Genomic DNA, 24,175 nt, shown 5'->3' on the forward strand with positions numbered 1-24,175 from the left:
CTATATAGTACTAAACACAGAAAATAAAAACGTCTTATTTGAAAGAAAAAAAGATAATTAATTATACGCTCTTTTTAAACTAAAATATGGCCGAAATGTGACCTTGTATATATGGTCGCGTTACTCTAGTCTTTCAACTGTTACTAATAGACAAGAAAATTCAACAGCTTCAAGTAACTATTATTTGTTCATGATAAGATGCCTTTGAAAATGTTTTCAGAAAATGCTATTTTGAAAATTCACATAATCTACAACTATAATACACATGACAGATTGACAGGCACATATTCCAAACTTAATTACATGTATTTTAGCCTAAACAGTTTATAAATACTATATAGCATGTCAGCGTGAGCAATAAGACCCATATAGCCAGACCCATTACAACTGTTGATTGAAATTATCAAAAGCCCATAAAAGCCCAATGAAACCCTAGCTAGCTCCACAAGATTAGAACACCACTGTCGGGTATATAAATAACCACAAAAGACGTTCTCTAGTATCCAATATCGCAGAAATTAAAAGAGTCGCCTTTGTTATTTTCTTGTTTTCACATTTTTTCTCTCTTTCCGAGTTCAGATATATTTGATTAATTCATTATGTTCATTGCCGATTAATATTGATCTTTTTTTTAAAGTTCAAAAGTTGGCGTTGTGATTTTATTATTTCCAAAATCGATCGGAGAAGAGAGCAGTGATTATAAACCACAAGAATCAAAAAATTCTGATCTGCTCAATTTCTGGGCATGATAGACTCATTATACACCCATAGAATATGAGCTCTCTTCTCAAACGTTTTTTTTTTGTTTTTCCAAATCTTTACCAGCTATCTCTACTCATATATTTATACTGATATGTGAAAAGAACAATTTCTCTACTCAAACAAATTCTTTCATATATATATATGTGAGGGACTTTGGTAAAGATGCATCAAATAATGAACTTAACCATTAGAGAAGAGAACAATGCTTATGGTTTAGTGTTTATTTCCATGTTAATACAAACCGTAGTTAGAACATTACAATTGCCGTGGATTTAGATTAAGATTCATATTGGGCTTCTACAAAGAAATTAATAATCTTATTTGGGCTTTATATTTAGAGACGTTCCGGTTATCATATGGCCACGATCTTAAAATGAGGTCGAATACTTTGGTGGTCCATTAGGTACTAGCCTCAACTTTGATCTTACTTCTTATCGTTGGAAAAATGAAGGCATGAGCTACTAAAAGCTAAGGACAATTAAAGCCCAATTATCTTAAATGTTTTACCAACTGCTTCGATGGGTTCCAGTTAGACCCGCACAATCGCTATTAAAAGCCCACCCAATATTTGACTCAGACCCAAGTTTAGTGAATTACACGTTGCGAGTGTCGGCAGAACGCAGGAAGTTTGTTATCTATCCTATTAAAAATGAAGTACGAATAACCTAAGTTTTCCTAAATATTTACAATAGATTTAACTACATTTCTAATCCATCCATATTTGATTGCCTTATTAAAATTAAATATCTTCTTACCAAATCTTGGTTTAAGTTTGACTCAATTACAAATTTTATTCCATCTTCATTCGTAACATATAACCAACATGTTTACATATAAAACAAACCAACTCAGGTCAACTAAAATACGTAAGTTTAATATTGTCCAAATTTTTAAATAATAGTGTAATGTACGATTACTTTGTTTCTAAAGATTTTGATTCTAAAGATTTTCATGTTAGTAAAAATAAAACTATACGTTAAGGATTTTGATTTTAAAAATGTTTACATAACCACCAATTAATCAATCAATTCGGAAAGCTTTGTTTCTGTGATGGAATTTGATCTCGGCATTCTACAAAATACTACCAGTCCAAACTGAGAACAAACTTAATTGGTGTTTACAATATCTTCTTACCAAATCTTGGTTTAAGTTTGACTCAATTACAAATTTTATTCCATCTTCATTCGTAACATGTAACCAGCATGTTTACATATAAAACAAACCAACACAGGTCAACTAAAATACGTAAGCTTAAATTGTCCACATTTTTAAATAATAGTGTAATGTACGATTACTTTCTTTGAAAAGATTTTGATTCTAAAGATTTTCATGTTAGTAAAAATGAAACAATACGTTAAAGATTTTGATTTTAAACAAATGTTTACATAACCACCAATTAATCAATCAATTCGGAAAGCTTTGTTTCTGTGATGGAATTTGATCTCGGCATTCTACAAAATACTACTAGACCAAACTGAGAACAAACTTATGTATCGCATGTATCCTAAGATTTAATTCTTTAAAAGATTTCCGGTTTATATATATAATGTTTTAGTGATATACTAAAGCTATAATTGCCATCCACACAATCTAAAACTGTATATGCAAAATACGATATCAATCTTCAAAGTAAGAAAATCTGCAACTGACTAATTCATGGAATATTCTTCCCTATATACTATCAAATAATTGGAAATGTGTTGATATAATTATAAATTTCAATTACATTTAAAACCAATATTCCACATACCTTTTTGTTTTGTTTTGTTTTGATAACGAACGGATTCAGCGTACCTATTTATAAGAAACTAATCTGTACGTGGAATTCTAAATATGATGATATTTATATTATTAAAACTGAAGTACAAATAAAGTTTGTTTAGAAATACAGATAATAATTTTAGAAAGAAATTTGTTTGGAAAATTGACTAACAGTTTAAGAAAACAGGTCTGTTTGGAAACAATAATAACAATTTAAAAAAAGTTTATTTGGAAACATGAAATTAGCAGTATAAAAAATATAGTGTTGTTTGGATACATAAATATCATTATTTTAAGAAAATAATGGATTTATGTTATTAAGAAAAATTGGAAATCTATTATATTATGAGAAACAATCTGTTTGGACCAACTTTAAAATATACGAAAATAAGCTAATCTAATTATCTAAAAATATCATTTATCTAAAATAATCATAAAACAAAATTTAAATTATATATATTTCAAATAAAAATAATAATTTAAAATTTATTTCTATCAAAAATTAATTCAAAATATACATATATTCAAAAATTTATTTTTACTAAAATATTTTCCAATAACTATTATTAAAAAATGTTTTCAATATATATAAATAAATACAATACAAAGTCAAATTTCATATACCAACTTAAATTATAATTTTAATATTTCACTTAAATTTTAAAATATAATATATTTAATTATTTATATGATAGTACGTATAAATTATTATTTATTATATGTTTGTTCTGTTTTTAAAGGAAAACAAATAGATTGTGAATTAGGGGTGGGCGTTCGGTTACCAATTCGTATTTGGTTCGGGTTTGTTTGGGTTTCAGGTATCGATAGAATTCTAAATTTATGTTAGGGTTTGAATCAGATCTTTCCAGGTTCGTTCAGGTTTGGATAACCCATTTAAATTATTTTTAAAATTCATTATATACTTTAAGTTTCTTAAAATATATAAATAAAATAATATATTACATATAAATTTGAATAATATATATCAGAATACCTAAATTTAACATATAAATTGGTTTGATTTAAATATTTAGATAGAAAATTAATAATTATTTTAAGTTTTTTTAGCATTTTGAGTATATTTTAACTATTTTAAATATTTACATTTGACTATTTATATATTTTTTAATTATTCTCGATATTTTTATATACAATAAATCTAAAAATAATATATATAAGTGTATAAATATTTTTCAAATACATTCGGGTATCCGAAATATTTTGATTCGGATCGGATTCGGTTTCAGTTATCTAAATATCAAAATTTGAATAATTTGGATATTTAATCAATTTCTGTTCGGATTGGTACTTATTTTTGGATTCAGGGTTTTTTGCTCAACTCTAATATTGATATGAAAAACAAACTATAACATATTTTATAAAAATATACACCCGCACGGACGTGCATGTTAAAATCTAGTAAGTTCTCCGCTTACAGAAGAAACAAAGCTTTTTATTGGATCTGAGAACTTTGGATCCGAAATTCGTTTGAAATTCAAGGGTGTACCTTAACCACGGATTTTCGAAAAGTTTCCAAAATTTGAAAATCTGGTTTTTGTATATAGTTTCATCGAGCACAGACTGACATAAGATGATGGTCAAAGAGTTTATAACCTCTGTTGTCTCCGTTTCTCTAGATAATGAAGATTTTATAATGCTAATTCTACTAATTTAGACAAGATATGAAAATTTAGTAAAGTAAATATTAAAAAATTAGAATAATTCATATATATCATGAAAGATACTTTAGAATATATTTATTCAAATGGTGGAATGTGGTTTGAAAATTTTAAACTAAAGTCAAGAGTATAAACTTCAGCATATAAAGCATTTACCGAAAACTCAAAAATTTTGAAGGGTTAACTCACGGATTTTGAAAAAAATTCAAAAATATGAAAACCTGGTTTTAGTGTATAGTTTCATCGAGTACTAACATAAGATAATGGACAAAGAGTTTTGAACCTTTGTAGTCTCCGTTTCTCATAATGAATATTTTATAATGCAAATTCCATTGATCTAGGTAGTATATGAAATTTTACTAAACTAAATACTAAAAAAATTAGAATGATTCCTATATACCTTGAAAGATAATTTATAATACATTAATTCAAATGTAGAATGTCGTTTGATAATTTTAAACAAAAGTGAAAAGTATAAACTTCAGAATATAGAACACTTATTACCGAAAATTCAATATTTTAGAAGGGTTAACCAATGGATTTTGAAAAAAAATCAAAATACGAAAATCTGGTTTTAGTGTATAGTTTCATCGATCAGTAACATAAGATGATGGTCAAAGAGTTTAGAACCTCTTTTGTCTTCGTTTCTCTAGATAATGAAGATTTTATAATTTTAATTTCACTAATCTAGGCAGTATACAAAATTTTAGTAAACTAAATGTTAAAATACTAGAATGATTCCTATATACCATGAAAGATAGTTTAGAATACATTAATTCAAATGTCGAATGTGGTTTGAAATTTCTAAACAACGGTGAAGAGTATAAAATTCAGTATATAGAGCATTTACCGAAAACTCAATATTTTCAAAGGGGTTAACTCACGGATTTTGAAAAAAAAATCAAAAATATGAATATCTGGTTTTATTGTTTAGTTCCATCCAACGGTAACACAAGATGATGGTCAAAGAGTTTATAACCTCTTTTGTCTTCGCTTCTCTAGGTAATGAAGATTTTAAAATTCTAATTCCACTAATCTTGGCAGTATATGAAGTTTTAGTAAACTAAATATTAAAAAACTAGAATGATTCCTATATACCATGAAAGAAAGTTGAGAATACATTAATTCAAATGTCGAATGTTGTTTAAATTTTTTAAACAAAAGTAGAGAGTATAAACTTCAGTATATAGAGCATTTATCGAAAACTCATTAGTTTAGAAGGTGTTAACCCACGGATTTTGGAAAATTTTCATAAATATGAAAATCTTGTTTTAGTATATAGTTTCATCGAGCAGTAACGTAATATGATGGTCAAAGAGTTTCGAACCTCTCTTGTTTTCATTTCTCTAGATAATGAAGATTTTATAATGATAATTCCACTAGTCTAGTCAGTATATGAAATTTTAGTAAACTAAATATTACAAAATTAGAATGATTCCTATATACCATGAAATTTAGTTAAGAATACAATATTTCAAATGTCGAATGTGGTTTGAAAGTTTTAAACAAAAGTGAAGAGTATAAACTTCAGTATATAGAGCATTTACCGAAAATTCATTATTTTAGAAGAGGTGTTAACCCACGGATTTTGGAAAAACTTCAAAAATATGAAAATCTTGTTTTAGTATATAGTTTCATCAAGCACTAACATAAGATGATGGTCAAAGAGTTTATAATCACTGTTGTCTCCGTTTCTTTAGATAATTGAGATTTTATAATGCTAATTCCACTAATCTAGGCAGTATATAAAATTTTAGTAAACTACATATTTAAAAAATTAGAATGATTCCTATATACCATGAAAAATAATTTATAATACATTAATTCAAATGTCGAATGTGGTTTAAAAATTTTAAACAAAAGTGAAGAGTATAAACTTTGCTATATAGAACATTTACCGAAAACTCGTAATTTTAGAAAGGGTTAACCCACAGATTTTGGAAAAATTTCAAAAATATGAAAATCTTGTTCTAGTGTATAGTTTCATCGAGAAGTAACATAAGATGACGTTCAAAGAGTTTAGAATCTCTGTTGTCTTCGTTTCTCTAGATAATGAAGATTTTATAATTTTAATTCTACTAATCTAGGAAGTATATGAAATTTTAGTAAACTAAATATTAAAAAACTAAAATGATTCCTATATGCCATGAAAGATAGTTTAGAATACATTAATTCTAATGTCTAATGTGGTTTGATTTTTCTAACAAGAGTGAAGAGTATAAAGTTACGTATATAGAGCATTTACCAAAAACTCAATATTTTAGAAGGGGTTAACCCATAAATTTTTTAAAAATATTAAAATATGAAAATCTTGTTTTATTGTTTAGTTTCATCCCGCAGTAACACAATATGATGGTCAAAGAGTTTAGAACCTCTATTGTCTTCGTTTCTCTAGATAATAAAGATTTTATAATGCTAATTCCACTAATCTAGGCAGCATATGAAATTTTAGTAAACTAAATATTTAAAAATTAGAATGATTCCTATATACCATGAAAAATAGTTTATAATACATTAATTCAAATGTCGAATGTGGTTTGAAAATTTTAAACAAAAGTGAAGAGTATAAACTTTAGTATATAGAGAATTTACCGAAAACTCATAATTTTAGAAGGGGTTACCCACGAATTTTGGAAAAATTTCAAAAATATGAAAATCTTGTTTTAGTGTATAGTTTCATCGAGCACTAACATAAGATGATGGTCAAATAGTTTATAACCTCTGTTTTCTTCGTTTCTCTAGTAATTAAGATTTTATAGTGCTACTTCCATTAATCTAGGCAATATATGAAATTTTAGTAAACTAAATATTTAAAAATTAGAATGATTTCTATGTACCATGAAATATAGTTTAGAATACATTAATTCAATTGTCGAATATGGTTTAAATTTTTTAAACAGAAGTGAAGAGTATAAACTTCAGTATATAGATCATTTATCGAAAACTCATTATTTAGAAGGGGTTAACCCACGGATTTTGGAAAAATTTCAAAATATGAAATTCTTGTTTTAATGTATAGTTTCATCGAGCAGTAACATAAGATGATATTCAAAAAGTTTAGAACCCATGTTGTCTTCGTTTCTCTAGATAATGAAGATTTTATAGTGCTAATTCCACTAATGTAGGCAGTATATGAAATTTTAGTAAAGTAAATATTAAAAGTTATAATGATTCATATATACCATGAAAGATACTTTAGAATACTTTAATTAAAATATAGAATGTGGTTTGAAATTTTTAAACTAAAATGAAGAGTATAAACTTCAGTATATAGAGCATTTACCAAAAACTCATTATTTTAGAAGGGGTTAACTCACGGATATTGAAAAAAATTCAAAAATATGAAAATCTTGTTTTAGTGTATAGTTTCATCGAGCAATAACATAATATGATGTTCAAAGAGTTTAGAACCTCTGTTGTCTATGTTTCTCTAGATAATGAAGATTTATAATTTAATTCCACTAATCTAGGTATTAATGAAATTTTAGTAAACTAAATATTAAAAAACTAGAATGATTCCTATATACCATGAAAGATAGTCTAGAATACATTAATTCAAATGTAGAATGTGGTTTGAAATTTCTAAAAATAAGTGACCAGTATATAGATCTTTTACAGAAAACTTTATATTTTATAAAGGGTTAACCCAAGGTTTTGAATTTTTTTTCAAATATAAAAATCTGGTTTTATTGTTTTAGTTTCATCGAGCAGAAACACAAGATGATGGTCAAAGAGTTTAGAACATCTGTTGTCTTCGTTTCTCTAGATAATGAAGATTTATAATGCTAATTCCAATAATCTAAGCAGTATAATGAAATTTTAGTAAACTAAATATTAAAAAATTAGAATGATTCCTATATACCATTAAAGATAGTTTAGAATACATTAATAAAAAATGTCGAATGTGGTTTGAAATTTTAAACAAAAGTGAAGAGTATAAACTTCAGTATATAGAGCATTTACCGAAAACTCATTATTTTAAAAGGGGTTAACCCACAAGTTTTAAAAAAATTTCAAAAATATGAAATCTTGTTTTAGTGCATAGTTTCATCGATCACTATCATAAGATGATGATCAAAGAGGTTTATCACCTTTGTTGTCTCTGTTTTCTCTGATAATTAGGATTTATAATGTTAATTCCACTAATCTAGGTTTTATATGAATTTTAGTAAAGTAAATATTAAAAATTAGAATTATTCCTATATACCATGAAAGATACTTTAGAATATATTAATTCAAAATATCGAATGTGGTTTGAAATTTTTAAACTAAAGTGAAGAGTATAAACTTCAGTATATAGAATATTTACCGAAAACTCAATATTTTAAAAGGGGTTAACCCAAGTTTTGAAAAAATTAAAAAATATGAAAATCTGGTTTTAGTGTTTAGTTTCATCCAGCAGTACCACAAGATGATGGTCAAAGAGTTAGAACCTCAATTTGTCTTCGTTTCTCTAGAAATGAAGATTTTATAATTTTAGTTCCACTAATTTAGACAGTATATGAAATTTTAGTAAACTAAATATTAAAAAAACTATAATGAGTACTATATACCATGAAGGTAGTTTTGAAATACATTAATTCGAATGTCGAATGTGGTTTGAAATTTCTAACCAAAGTGAAGAGTATATAAGTTCAGTATATAGAGCATTTACCGAAACCTCATTATTTTAGAAGAGATTAACCCACAGTTTTTGAAAAAATATTAAAAATATGAAAATCTGGTTTTATTTTTTAGTTTCATTGAGCAGTAACACAAGATGATGTTTAAAGAGTTTAGAACTCTGTTGTCTTTGTTTCTTTAGATAATGAAGATTTTATAATACTAATTCCACTAATCTAGGTAGTATATGAAATTTTAGTAAACTAAATATTAAAAAATTATAATGATTCTATATACCATTAAAGATAATTTAAAATAAATTAATTAAAATGTCGAATGTGGTTGAATTTTTTAAACAAAAGTGAAGAGTATAAACTTCAGTATATAGACCATTTACCGAAACCTCATTATTTTAGTTTATAATACATTAATTCAAATGTCGAATGTGGTTTGAAAATTTTAAACAAAATAGAAGAGTATAAACTTTAGTATATAGAACATTTTCCGAAAACTCATAATTTTAGAAGGGGTTAACCCACAAATTTTGGAAAATTTCAAAAATATTAAAATCTTGATTTAGTGTATAGTTTCATCGAGCACTAACATAAGATGATGGTCAAAGACTTTATAACCTCTGTTGTCTTCGTTTCTCTAGATAATGTAGATTTTATAATGTTAATTCCACTAATCTAGGCAGTATATGAAATTTTAGTAAACTAAATATTTAAAAATTAGAATAATTTATATATACCATGAAAATAGTTTATAATACATTAATTCAAATGTCGAATGTGGTTTGTAATTTTCTTCTAAAAAGTGAAGATATAAACTTCAGTATATAGATCATTTACCGAAAACTCGTTATTTTAGAAAGGGTTAACCCACAGATTTTGGAAAAGTTTCAAAAATATGAAAATCTTGTTTTAGTATATAGTTTCATCGAGCAGTAACGTAAGATGACGTTCAAAGAGTTTAGAATCTCTGTTGTCATCGTTTCTCTAGATAATGAAGATATTATAATTTTAATTCCACTAATGTAGGAAGTATATGAAATTTTAGTAAACTAAATATTAAAAAACAAAAATTATTTCTATATGCCATGAAAGATAGTTTAGAATACATTAATTCAAATGTCGAATGTGGTTTGAAATTTCTAAACAAGAGTGAAGAGTATAAAGTTACGTATATAGAGCATTTACCGAAAACTCAATATTTTAGAAGGAGTTAGCCCATGAATTTTGAAAAAAATCAAAAATATGAAAATCTGGTTTTATTGTTTAGTTTCATCCAGCAGTAACACAAGATGATGGTCAAAGAGTTTAGAACCTCTATTGTCTTCGTTTCTCTAGATAATAAAGATTTTATAATGTTAATTCCACTAATCTAGGCAGTATATGAAATTTTAGTAAACTAAATATTAACAAATTAGAATGATTCAAATATACCATGAAATATAGTTTAGAATACATTAATTCAAATCTCGAATGTGGTTTGAAATTTTTAAACAAAAGTGAAGTGTATAAACTTCAGTATATAGAGCATTTACCAAAAACTCATTATTTTAGAAGGGGTTAACCCACTGATTTTGGAAAAATTTCAAAAATAAGAAAATCTTGTTTTAGTGTATAGTTTCATCGAGCAGTAACATAAGATGATGTTCAAAGAGTTTAGAACCTCTGTTGTCTACGTTTCTCTAGATAATGAAGATTTTATAATGCTAATTGCACTAATCTAGGCAGTACAATATATGAAATTTTAGTAAAGTAAAAATTAAAAAATTAGAATGATTCTTATATACCATGAAAGATATTTTAGAATACATTAATTCAAATATAGAATGTGGTTTGAAAATTTTAAACTAAAGTGAAGAGTATAAACTTCAGTATATAAAGCATTTACCAAAAACTCATTATATAAAGTATATACGGATTTTGAAAAAAAATTCAAAAATATGAAAATCTTGCTTTAGTGTATAGTTTCATCGAGCTGTAACATAAAATGATGTTCACAGAGTTTAGAACCCTTGTTGTCTTCGTTTCTGTAGATATAGAAGATTTTATAATTTTAATTCCACTAATCTAGGTAGTATATGAAATTTTAGTAAACTAAATATTAAAAAATTAGAATGATTCCTATACAATGAAAAATAGTTTATAATACATTAATTCAAATGTCGAATGTTGTTTGAAAATTTTAAACAAAAGTGAAGAGTATAAAGTTCAGTAAATAGAGCATTTACCGAAACCTCAATATTTTATAAGGGGTTAACCCATGGTTTTTGAAAAAGTTTCAAAAATATGAAAATCTGGTTTTATTGTTTAGTTTTATCGAGCAAGATCACAAGATGATGGTCAAAGAGTTTAGAATCTATGTTGTCTTCGCTTCTCTAGATAATGAAGATTTTATAATGCTAATTCCCAAATCTAGGCAGTATATGAAATTTTAGTAAACTAAATATTTAAAATTAAAATGATTCCTTATATACCATTAAAGATAGTTTAGAATACATTAATTAATATGTCGAATGTGGTTAGAAATTTTTAAATAAAAGTGAATAGTATAAACTTTAGTATATAGAGCATTTACCGAAAACTCATTATTTTAGAAGAGGTTAACCCACATGTTTTGGAAAAATTTCAAAAATATAAAAATCTTGTTTGAGTGCATAGTTTCATCGATCACTAACATAAGATGATGGTCAGAGATTATTGAAAGTATACCTCTCAGTAGATTTTGCATAGAAGATAAGGATGGCTGGCATTTCACAAACAATGGAAAATATACGGTGAAATCAGGATACGAGGTGGAAAGGGTCTACCCCGATAAAGAAAAACAACTAGCTTTCTATGGACCGACGGTAGAGGTGTTGAAGGCTTTTTGTTGGCAGGTTAAGTGTCCCCCAAAAATAAAGCATTTTCTTTGGCAGATTGTGTCAGGGTGTGTTGCGGTCACAAAGAATTTAAAAGCACGAGGAATGAAAGAGGAAATTATTTGTGACCGATGTGGGAGTGCTGAGGAATCTTTGAATCATGTATTCTTTGAATGTCCTCCAGCGAGGCAAATATGGACATTGTCAACTATACCAACAAATCCAAATGTGTTCCCTTCGGAATCATTGTTTGCTAATATGGACCATTTATTCTGGAGAGTTTTACCCAAGATGAATGATCATCAGTTTGCATGGATCCTATGGTACATTTGGAAAGCAAGGAACAACAAGGTATTCAGTAATCTGGATGTAGATGCTATGGATACACTAAAGCTCGCTGAAACGGAATCTGCTATGTGGGCTGCGGCCCAAGAATTGCCCATCCGACTTTCCATACCATCACAAGTAAACCAGCCTCCTTCAATTCCAGGGAGATGGTGCTTTACCGATGGTTCGTGGAAGGACAAGGACTCTTTTTTGGGACAAGGATGGTTTAGTACTCTGGAAGGTTATGAGGGATTAATGGGGGCACGAAATGTTCGGGCAAGTTTGTCTCCCCTTCACTCGGAGGTGGAGGCTTTGATTTGGGCAATGGAATGTATGAGGAATTTACGACAGTTTCAGGTTACGTTTGCAACGGATTGTTCTCAATTGGTGAAGATGGTTTCGGAACCAGAAGAGTGGCCGGCGTTTGCAAGTTATCTGGAGGACATCAAGAACTTACAAAGTAGTTTTCATAGCTCACAGCTCATTCATGTACCGAGGACGACAAATTCAAGGGCGGATCGTTTAGCACGCAGTGCCAGACAACAATCGTCTTTTGTCATCCACATTGATGCCGAGCTACCAGTTTGGTATGCAGAGTCAGTATGAGTCTGTATGTTTGATGATAAAAAAAAAATGATGGTGAGAGAGTTTATAACCTCTGTTGTCTCTGTTTCTTCTGATAATGAGGATTTTATAATGTTAATTCCACTAATCTATGTAGTATATGAAATTTTAGTAAAGTAAATATTAAAAAATTAGAATGATTCCTATATACCATGAAAGATACTTTAGAATACATTAATTCAAATATAAAATCTGGTTGGAAATTTTTAGAATACATTAAAACTTCAGTGTATAGAGCATTTACCGAAACTTCATTATTTTAGAAGAAGTTAACCCACGGATTTTGGAAAACTTTCAAAAATATGAAAATCTTATTTTAGTATATAGTTTAAACGAGCACTCATATAAGATGATGGTTAAAGAATTTATAACCTCTGTTGTCTCCGTTTCTCTAGATAATGAAAAATTTATAATGCTAATTCCAATAATCTATGCAGTATATGAAATTTTAGTAAACTAATTATTTAAAAAAATAGAATGATTCCTATATACCATGAAAAATAGTTTATAATACATTAATTCAAATGCCGAATGTGGTTTGAAAATTTTAAACAAAAGTGAAGAGTATAAACTTCAGTATATAGAGAATTTACCGAAAACTCATAATTTTAGAAGGAGTTATTGGAAAATTTTCAAAAATATGAAAATCTTGTTTTAGTGTATAGTTTCATCGAGCACTAAAGTAAGATGATGGGCAAATAGCTTATAACCTCTGTTGTCTACGTTTCTCTAGATAATTAAGATTTTATAATGCTAATTCCAGTAATCTAGGCAGTATATGAAATTTTAGTAAACTAAATATTTAAAAATTAGAATGATTTCTATATACCATGAAATATAGTTTAGAATACATTAATTCAAATGTCGATTGTGGTTTGAAAATTTTAAACAAAAGTGAAGAGTATAAACTTCAGTATATAGAGCATTTACCAAAAACTCATTATTTTAGAAGGGGTTAACCCACGTATTTTGGAAAAATTTCAAAAATATGAAAATCTTGTTTTAATGTATAGTTTCATCGAGCAGTAACATAAGATGATGTTCAAAGAGTTTAGAACCTCTGTTGTCTTCATTTCTCTAGATAATGAAGATTTTATAATTTTAATTCTACTAATCTAGGCAATATATGAAATTTTAGTAAATTAAATATTAAAAACCTAAAATGATTCTTATATACCATGAAAGATAGTTTAGAATACATTAATTCAAATGTCGAATGTGGTTAAAACTTCTAAACAAAAGTGAAGAGTATAAAGTTCAGTATATAGAGCATTTACCGAAAACTCAATATATTATAAGGGGTTAACCCACGGTTTTTGAAACAAATTCAAAAATATGAAAATCTGGTTTTATTGTTTAGTTTCATCCAGCAGTAACACAATATGATGGTCAAAGAGTTTAGAACCTCTATTGTCTTCGTTTCTCTAGATAATAAATATTTTATAATGTTAATTCCATTAATCTAGGTTGTATATGAAATTTTAGTAAACTAAATATTAAAAATTAGAATGATTCCTATATACCATTAAAGATAGTTTATAATACATTATTAAAATTTCGAATGTGGTTTGAAATTTTAAAACAAAAGTGAAGATTATAAACTTCTATATATAGAGCATTTACCTAAAACTCATTATTTTAGAAGAGGTTAACCCACAAGTTTTGGAAAAATTACAAAAATATGAAAATCTTGTTTTAGTGCATAGTTTCATCGATCACTAACATAAGATGATGGTCAAAGAGTTTATAACCTCTATTGTCTTCGTTTCTCTGGATAATGAGGATTTTATAATGTTAATTCCACTAATCTAGGTAGTATATGAAATTTTAGTAAAGTAAATATTAAAAAAATAAAAATGATTCCTATATACCATGAAATATATTTTAGAATACATTAATTCAAATATAGATTGTGGTTTGAAAATTTTTAAACTAAAGTGAAGAGTATAAATTTCAGTATATAGAACATTTACCGAAAACTCAATATTTTAGAAGGGGTTAACCCACAGATTTTGAAAAAATTCAAAAATATGAAAATCTTGTTTTAGTGTATAGTTTCATCGAGCACTAAAATAATATGATGGTCAAAGAGTTTATAACCTCTGTTGTCTTCGTTAATCTTGATAATTAAGATTTTATAATGATAATTCTACTAATCTAGGCAGTATATGAAATTTTAGTAAACTAAATATTTAAAAAAATTAGAATTATATCTATAGACCATGAAATATAGTTTATAATACATTACTTCAAACGTCGAATGTGGTTTGAAAATTTTAAACAAAAGTGAAGAGTATAAACTTTAGTGTATAAATCATTTACCGAAAATTCATTATTTTAAAAGGGGTTAACCACGGATTTTGGAAAAACTTCAAAAATATGAAAATCTTGTTTTAGTGTATAGTTTCATCAAACACTAATATAAGATGATGGTCAAAGAGTTTATAACCTCTGTTGTCTTCGTTTCTCTAGATAATGAAAATTTTATAATGCTAATTCAACTAATCTATGCAGTATATGAAATTTTAATTAATAAATATTTAAAAAAATTAGAATGATTCCTATATACCATGTAAAATAGTTTATAATACATTAATTCAAATGTGGTTTGAAATTTTTAAACAAAAGTGAAGAGTATAAACTTCAGTATATAGAGCATTTACCGAAAACTCATTTTTTTAGAAGAGGTTAACCTACGGATTTTGGAAAAATTTCAAAAATATGAAAATCTTTGTTTAGTGTATAGTTTCATCGAGCACTAATATAAGATGATGGTCAAAGAGTTTATAACCTCTGTTATCTACATTTCTCTAGATAATTAAGATTTTATAATGGTAATTCTACTAATATAGGTAATTTATGAAATTTTAGTAAATTAAATATTTTGAGAAAATTAGAATGATTCATATATATCATATTGGTAAGCAAAAGGCTAAAGTTGTTGAACGGTCGAAATTTGGACGACCGATAAGTTCACTGACATGTTCTTTGCATGTGTGAAATCACACTAGTCCAATATGGAGTTTAGGTTTGTACTTGTCGAACAAGCAGCTTCCTCTTTTTTCGAACTATTTTTTTGAGCTAATTAAGAGGAAAAAGAACAAGCAGCTTCCAAGTGTTCATATAAACCTGTTTGTCAAGTGTTTCACCTCAAGCCATTATGCCCAGTGTTCATAGTAACCTGTTTGTCAAGTGTTTCACCTCAAGCCATTAGGCCCATTACATTAGAACATTATTACTATTATCAGTGGCCTTGGAAAGCATCAAACCACCAGAATATTATTATTATTTTCTCTATAGAAAGAAACAGAAAGTTCCACACAGTAGTAACTTTCTCAACTCTTTGGTTCGTAATTTAACTTATATAACAAATTAGCCTCCGTTTGTTTCATTTTAAACTGAGACAGACAAATCAAAAAGAGGCCTGTATAAGGCTAGAGACGTTAGATGCAACCAATATGAATTTTTTATGAAATCTTCTCAAAAATTGGCAATTTTTTTTTTGTTTTTTGTATTGCTTGAATTTGAAAAAACTGGATTTTATTATCAAACAGGGTCACCAGCCTTACCAAGTTTGATCGGTTTAGTTTAAATCCGATTTTTAATCCAACTCGAAATTGGTTTGAAAATCCGACCAGTTAGACTGGCCAGTTCGGTCAGATTTTCAAAGCATTGGATGCAACTCTACAACTCAATAAGAGGCCTGAATACTGCTTCCTCTCTACTTGATCTGATTAAATATGCCAGGCCCAATGATATAGTCCATACGTTAATTGAAATGTATGGGAAATATAAGAATGGCCCACGTTACATCATTACACATACTGATGCTAATGATACACATCAGGTTTCTGTTTTGACATGGCCAAAACACACGCTAATCTTATGATATACAGTATATTGGAGCAGCCGCTAAATGAACTCAATTTCCCATTTGTATACAATTTGTTTGTCCAAAATGAACTCATTTTCCCATTTGTATACAATTTGTTTGTCCAAAATGACATACAAAATAAAACACAGCATAGGTTTATGAATATGAAAAACGAGGGGAGAGACAAAACAGAGACTGGTATAAAGACATAAACATAAGTTGACCATGCTGTTTCTTAACTTGGTATCTAATGCAGGTGGGAGTGTTTTTTTCTTTATTTCATCGAAGTATTTATTTATTTTATCATTGGCTTTGATATACTAATATGACCTACCCAATTTGTAATTAATGAGACCAACTTGTACATATATACAGAGAAACATCTTATTGACAAAACTCTTTCTTTTTATCAAGAAACATGTAAATTTTATTTTCCAACTAAAATGTCGACAAAATATGTATTTTTGAATCCAAATCTACAATAGTCCTTAAAAATTTATTACCAAATATTTTTTATTTAAGATATTTCCTGTCACTCATTATGTCTAAAATAAATGGAATCATAGTAAAAAAAGATTCAAACCATGGATGAATTCATAGCAGAAAGATTTTTTTATAATTCTTATTCATGAATGTTGCTTATAGTGAACCACATTTTACTTTGATGGAGATCGTGAGAATCTGTAAAATGTTGTCCACCGAAAAGGTGAATCACATTTTTACTAATTTATACATTGAGGGATACAACCTCATCAGACAAGAGTGATCAGTTGGAAAAATTCACTAAAACATTCACAAATACAAAACAAAATATACCAAACACATATCAGGTTTGACAGTGTTAATGGGACCTACGTTTTCAATTTTTGGAACATGAATAGTGGCTACTAATTGAAACAAAAATGGAAGAAAGAAAGATCACGATGGTTGTTCCCTTACAAAGTATTGTTGTAATGATGTAGGGATTTGGGGGTGGGTAGGGTCTTATAACCTATACTTTTCACATGCATTCTTAAACCCTATTTCTACTGCATCTCCATGTGCCTCCCTCACGTCTCTACCTCCTCTCTTATTCTTTTTTTTTCTTATTTATAAAAAAAATTAGTTGCAAGACAAATATATTTTTTTTCTGTCTCATATCTTTAATCAGCTAAAATAAATTTAGTGAAAGATTCATATGCATACAGTTCAGACTTCACCAGTTTTTTTTTTCTAGAAACACAAAATTTTTAACGAAGTATTATCACGATTATTATTTATCAAAATATCAGAGTATGATTTGTTCAAAAATAATTTAAAGTACTTGTTTTGATCAAACTTGAATTCATCAAAACAAATTGCTGAGATAAGATTATTTCGGTCACGGCGTATAACCGGGTATCAAACTTTCAGCTGCTACATAATTTCACAAGTAATCTATAAATATAAGAAATCTAACAACTCTAATTATTTAGTGATAAACAATGAAAAATATGTCCTGGTTTGATGTTTTAAAATTTTAAATCTAAAACTGTTATGTGATATTAATTATATGATTGCATTTATCAGTTGATATGATATCTTTTGGTTGTTTCAGAAAACGCAATCAAGAAATACCGAAATATATGGCTTCATCATCATCCAGTATGATGATTTCTCATGCTATTTTCATTGAGTCGTTTTGCTTTATTTTATCATTTATTAGGAGTTGTTATTCAAGACCCATTAGGCAGCACCTATCAAATCAGTCTGAGCTTTATGAAATCTTGAAAAATAATTTGTGTATTTTAAAAGTTGCTATAAGATAACGTTTCTTGAGGTTGAGGGTTTTTATTATATATTTTAGATAAACGATAACCACTATATAATACTGTAGTACCTACCAAAGAATATTCAGTTAAGTTAGTTGATCGTTGGAGTCAAACTTAAATCGAACAACGTCGCCTAAAAATCTGGGGGGCATAAGTTATAAACCAGCGGCTACCAGCCTACCAGCATTACTTTGATCTTGTCCACCTGATTTTGTTAGTTAAATTAAACGCAACTAGATTGATTAAATATTAAGTAAGCAATATATACCTATGTCCAAATTAATAGATCATCGATTTTTTTTTTAAGTAATAGATCATCATTTTAAAATCCCATGTTTGAATAACTCGTTGCACAACCTACTTGTGATTCTTGTTATACACTTTTCCATGTTTACCATCAGAATCATCAACTTCGTTGGTTATCGAAATATGCAACAATGTGGCTCAACATACACAAGTCAAAAGAAAAAAAAATATATACACTAGTCAATGATTTCACTCAGACTTGGAGTTCGATTGATCTACATGTTTATGCTAAAACGTCATACTTTGTTATCTACTTTGTTGATATACATTAGTACATATATACGTCGATCATGCTAGTCGTGAAAATGTAAACTTGCATTGCATGAAAATGATCCCACCAAATTGACAAGTCCACGTCAATATGACCGGATAAAAAATTAATGGCGGACATTTAGATGGTCCTATTTGAGTTACCATCTTCAGTATATATATATTTAGATGTATAAATCTATACATAACATTATAGATCAACCGTTTGATGTCAAAAGAAAAAAAAACTATACATAACATACGTATATAAACAATCAATTTAATGAGCAATACAATTCCTTATAGCATTCATGAGCAAACTACTTCCCCACTTGTCTCTCTTCCTTTTTCTCGTATTTTCCTTGTTTTCTAATTTACGTTTACCACTTTTATTTTATTTTATTAATATTTACTTAAGTCAATGTGTTGACATTTAGTTACAGGTTTTGATAGAAAAAAATCGCGTAATGTCACAATTTTTGTATAAATGATATATTTACCATCTGTATTCAGTAGTTATGATTTACGAGTCATTAGAATTGGAAAAGGACAACAAACAATTTTGTAGGCTAGACTGCTAGTTAATGAGTTGATATCTAACTCCATTGAGCGGGATTTTGTTATTATTAACTTAAAAATAATACTAATTCGATTTTAATCATTAAACCATTTATGGCTATGAGTTTGCCTTTTTCTTTAATTGTCATATTTGGTCCCTAGATGACTCATAACGAAGACGGTGAGGCGGTGACGGAAACGCGTAAAGGCTAATCACTTAACTAAACTTAGAGTTTGACTGGTGTAACCGCAGTGGTTGCGGTGGTTTTAAGCGTTTTCTAGAAATTTATACGACTGGTACAACGGTTAGAAATTATTGCATTTGCGGGATCTTATGATTGGTAAACTATCAAACAAACATCTGTTAAATAATAATTTAACAATATTTACATTTTATATAATATAAAAATATTAAAAATTATAATAATATAATAATATAAAATTTATAATTATAAAATCATATTATTAAATTTTAAAAATTTATAGAAAATATTTTGGTTTTAAATTTTATAATATAAATTGAAACATAATATGTATACATTTTATAATTTCTATTATTTCAATTTAAAATTTTTATTGGATATTTTTAGTATTATTTTTATTTATTTTCTTTTTTCTTAAATAAAATTTATCCTCCCGCAACCGCCGCAAAGCAAATGCTACCTGGAATCAGCTTTGATTTTAAGAGGTTCAGAGCGGTTTGAAGCGATTTTGTAGCGTTTTCTGTGATTGTTTCGAAACACAAACAACCGCTATGAACCACAAAAGCTGCGTTTGCGGGTGGTAGTGGAAAAACGAGTGAGCCCTTTAATGTCATTATTTTTAAAAATTGTCGTCTTATTTCTTATCCCTACTATAATGATTTAATACTCAAATCCTAGGAAACGAATAAATTAATCAGGGTACTAAGCTCAAAAATGTGTCATTTTTAATTTTGTGTATGTAGAATTGGAAGTTTCTGAATTAAACCAATACTAAGATTTATCGCCGTATGTGAATGCAATAATAAATAGAAGTTCAATAATGGATCACTCTTATTTTCATATATAGTATAAAGATCTATTGCAATATATTGAATAGCAATTCTCATCAAATAATAGCTGAATGATTATTAGTCACATGTCTTAACGAAAATTTACTAAAAATATGGGCGGTCAAAAGAGTCTCTATTTTTATTTTATTTTTGGTCTAAGAGTCTCTCTAGTTTTTTTTTTTCTTTTTGAGAAAAGAGTCTCTAGTTTCTGATTCTATTGTCACACTTTTTTATTTTTCGGATAAAATGTCGCAAGATTGTTATCTTATTTATACCCCTCAACATGTCCATTGATTCTTCAAACACATCTCACTCTTCACCAGCTTAAACCCTAAACCAAGATCTCTTTTTTTTGTTCTCTCTCTCTCTCTCTCTCTCTTTCCTCATTCTCTCTTCGACCAAAACCGCTTGACTTAAAATAAGAAAAATGAAACAGCTTTCGACAAAGTGACAAGCAATGGTCATGGACAAGACTCATCCTACTTCTTGGGATGGGAAGAGTACGAGAAGAATCCTTACGATGAGATCAAGAACCCTAATGGGATGATCCAGATGGGTCTTGCTGAAAACCAGCTATGTTTCGATCTCATCGAGTCATGGTTAGCAAAACCCAGACGCAGCTAGTCTCAAGAGGAACGGCCAATCCATTTTCAGAGAGCTTGCTCTCTTTCAAGACTATCACGGCATGCCTGAATTCAAAAAAGTAAACTTGATTTGTTTTATATAATTCCATAAGAGATATTAGTTTAATAACTTGTATCACAAGTAATAATATTATGTTCTCAATTCTCATGAACGTATGTATTCTCTCTTTTTCTTTTCAATAGGCTATGGCTGAGTTTATGGAAGAAATAAGAGGAAACAGAGTCACGTTTGATCCCAAAAAGATTGTTTTAGCCGCTGGTTCCACCTCTGCGAACGAGACTCTCATGTTTTGTCTCGCTGAGCCTGGCGATGCTTTCCTCTTGCCTACTCCTTACTATCCTGGGTAAGTTACAATTATAACCCTATCTCCACTTTACTTGTATACCAAGTAAACTGATCAAAACTCTCTTGCTTACGCTTTGGCTTTTTAACGATTACAGATTCGATAGAGATCTTAAATGGAGAACTGGAGCTGAGATCGTGCCGATTCACTGCTCAAGCTCTAATGGCTTCCAAATCACGGAAGCAGCTCTTCAACAAGCTTACCAGCAAGCCCATAAACTTGATCTCAAAGTCAAAGGAGTTCTTGTCACAAATCCATCAAACCCACTTGGCACTGCGTTGACCAGACGTGAACTTAACCTACTCGTTGACTTCATCGCTTCCAAGAACATTCATCTCATTAGCGACGAGATCTACTCAGGCACTATGTTTGGGTTTGAACAGTTCATAAGCGTGATGGATGTCTTGAAAGACAAGAAACTCGAAAACACCGAGGTTTCTAAAAGAGTCCACGTCGTTTACAGCCTTTCCAAGGATCTAGGGCTTCCTGGTTTCCGCGTGGGAGCCATCTACTCCAACGACGACATGATCCTTTCCGCCGCGACAAAAATGTCGAGTTTCGGTCTTGTTTCTTCTCAGACTCAACACCTTCTCTCTGCGTTGCTCTCAGACAAAAAGTTCACAAGCCAGTACCTCGAGGAGAACCAGAACGGCTCAGGTCCAGACAGAAGCGCCTAGTGTCTGGTCTTGAGTCCGCAGGGATTACTTGTCTGAGAAGCAACGCGGGTTTGTTCTGTTGGGTCGACATGAGACACCTCTTGGACACAAACACATTCGAAGCAGAGCTCGACCTCTGGAAAAAGATTGTTTACAACGTGAAACTGAACATCTCGCCCGGTTCGTCGTGTCACTGCACCGAACCGGGTTGGTTTAGGGTTTGTTTCGCAAATATGAGTGAAGATACACTCGATTTGGCTTTGAAGAGGCTCAAAACATTCGTAGAGTCCACAGACTGTGGACGGATGATATCAAGAAGCAGCCATGAAAGGCTTAAGAGTTTGAGGAAGAAGACAGTCTCTAACTGGGTTTTCCGGGTTTCATGGTCCGACCGTGTGCCTGATGAGCGATGAAGTTATTCATCTCCCTGAGTTGAGACGACAAAAAAAAGTCTTTCAAGGTTTTCTCTTTTTTATTTCCTTCATTTTTTAAAATATTTTGGAGAAGTATTTTTCATTTTCCAAGATATATATACATATATATAGTATCATTATATATGCGTAATATTCGTAAATGTTTGGGTGAGTTTTATGCAATTTTTCGGGTGTAAAATTGTTACTATAAGTGTCATTATGTGTTAAAAATGCACTCAGTCCGAATGTGGATTTGCAGTGGCTATATATATAAAATATATACCCCGTTGTAATTTTAATTAAAAGTTTGCATGTATTGTGTAATTCACTCTTTTAATATATATATTGATTTCTTAAAATATGTGTTTCTTTAATTTGGATTGATTTCTGAATCGCTTGTGATACATTCTCCTTTTGACTATATCTCTATGATAATCGTTAACGTTAGTGAAGGCATTTATCAAGGCCGCTATTTCCAATGGAACAATAAAACACCAAATTTAGTGTAATTTTATTTCTAATATGATATTAAAAATGACATTTTCCCACCAAATTTTATGTAGAATGAATAGTGTTACACCAAATTTGGTGTAAACTATTCATCAGACTAAATATTTTATATATGTATTTTATTATGTTTCGTTGAATAGTATAATTTAATTATTATTAATAACCAGTTCAAATTTGTTTCAATTATTATTATTAATCATTTTAAATTTGTAATTAAACATAAATATACTGTATTATTCATATTTTAAGTTATCTTACATAATTAATTTTTTTTTCATTTCAGGTAAAATCTCACTAAGTTATTATTATAATTTTTATTTTATAAAAAATAAAATACTATAGAACTTTATTTTTGAAATAAGAGATCACTAGATGGTTATTATCATTTATTTTCTTTAAAATATTGATTATAATTTTTATTTAACTCATATTTAATACTATTAAATTTACCAAATTTTAAAATATTTGTTTATTTTATAATATAGTTAAACATGTATTACTGACTAATATAAATTTATTAAAATAAATATATTGTTAAGTTATGTGCTTTTCCCCTTTCATAATTAATGTTTTGTAACTTTTAATATAGCATTTTATGTAAATTAAATACATGTATAATATTGTTAAGCATAACATATAAATGTAAATAAATTTTATAAACGTATAATTACAAAAATTTAATGAACATAATATCAAAATGTGATAAAATAATTATTTATCAATTTCAATAATAAAAATAAAAAATATTAAAACAGAAAACATCAAATAATATAATATTATTTTTGGTGTAATATTTGATTTCATGGTTGGAGATGACAAAACAAAATTTGACACCAAAACATTAAATTTGGTGTAATTTCAACACTAAATTTGATGTCATGGTTGGAGATGCTCTTAATTTGTAATGTCAATTAGCTCATTAATTAAACTTATTATTGCAATGGCGGATTTTGTCAACTGAGGAAGCAAATAAAGAGAGTCCAAGGTGATGTCTCTGTTCGGTGAATGAAGGAAGAGGGCATGATCTCTTTGTCTAAAATGTTCCATGAAGCCAAATTGCTGAATAAATTAAATTAATTGACCATAATAAATCTTCAATAATTAAGGGTGGAAAAGTGGCTTCTAGCTAACCGCGGTAATGGCTTGGAGTAGAATTTCTTGAACCAAAATGAAT

The 24,175-nt window shown here is 28.5% G+C and overlaps 1 protein-coding gene and 1 non-coding gene across 2 annotated transcripts; both read left to right on the plus strand.

Annotated features, from left to right (window-relative positions):
* The first annotated feature begins 684 nt into the window (after positions 1-684).
* On the plus strand, positions 685-784 carry LOC130497316 (small nucleolar RNA snoR8a). The gene has a single exon (XR_008936315.1). It is a non-coding gene; the product is annotated as a small nucleolar RNA snoR8a (small nucleolar RNA).
* Positions 785-11,964: 11,180 nt separating this feature from the next.
* Positions 11,965-22,782, plus strand: LOC108810287 (1-aminocyclopropane-1-carboxylate synthase 5). Its single transcript, XM_018582407.2, is given in 6 exon segments — positions 11,965-12,331; positions 20,871-21,036; positions 21,038-21,137; positions 21,262-21,422; positions 21,520-22,067; positions 22,070-22,782. Coding segments are annotated over 6 exon segments (1,764 nt in total). The 3' UTR covers positions 22,492-22,782.
* The last annotated feature ends 1,393 nt before the right edge of the window (positions 22,783-24,175 follow it).

Source organism: Raphanus sativus, chromosome 6, assembly GCF_000801105.2.
Source record: "Raphanus sativus cultivar WK10039 chromosome 6, ASM80110v3, whole genome shotgun sequence".
Classification (NCBI taxonomy): Eukaryota; Viridiplantae; Streptophyta; class Magnoliopsida; order Brassicales; family Brassicaceae; genus Raphanus; species Raphanus sativus.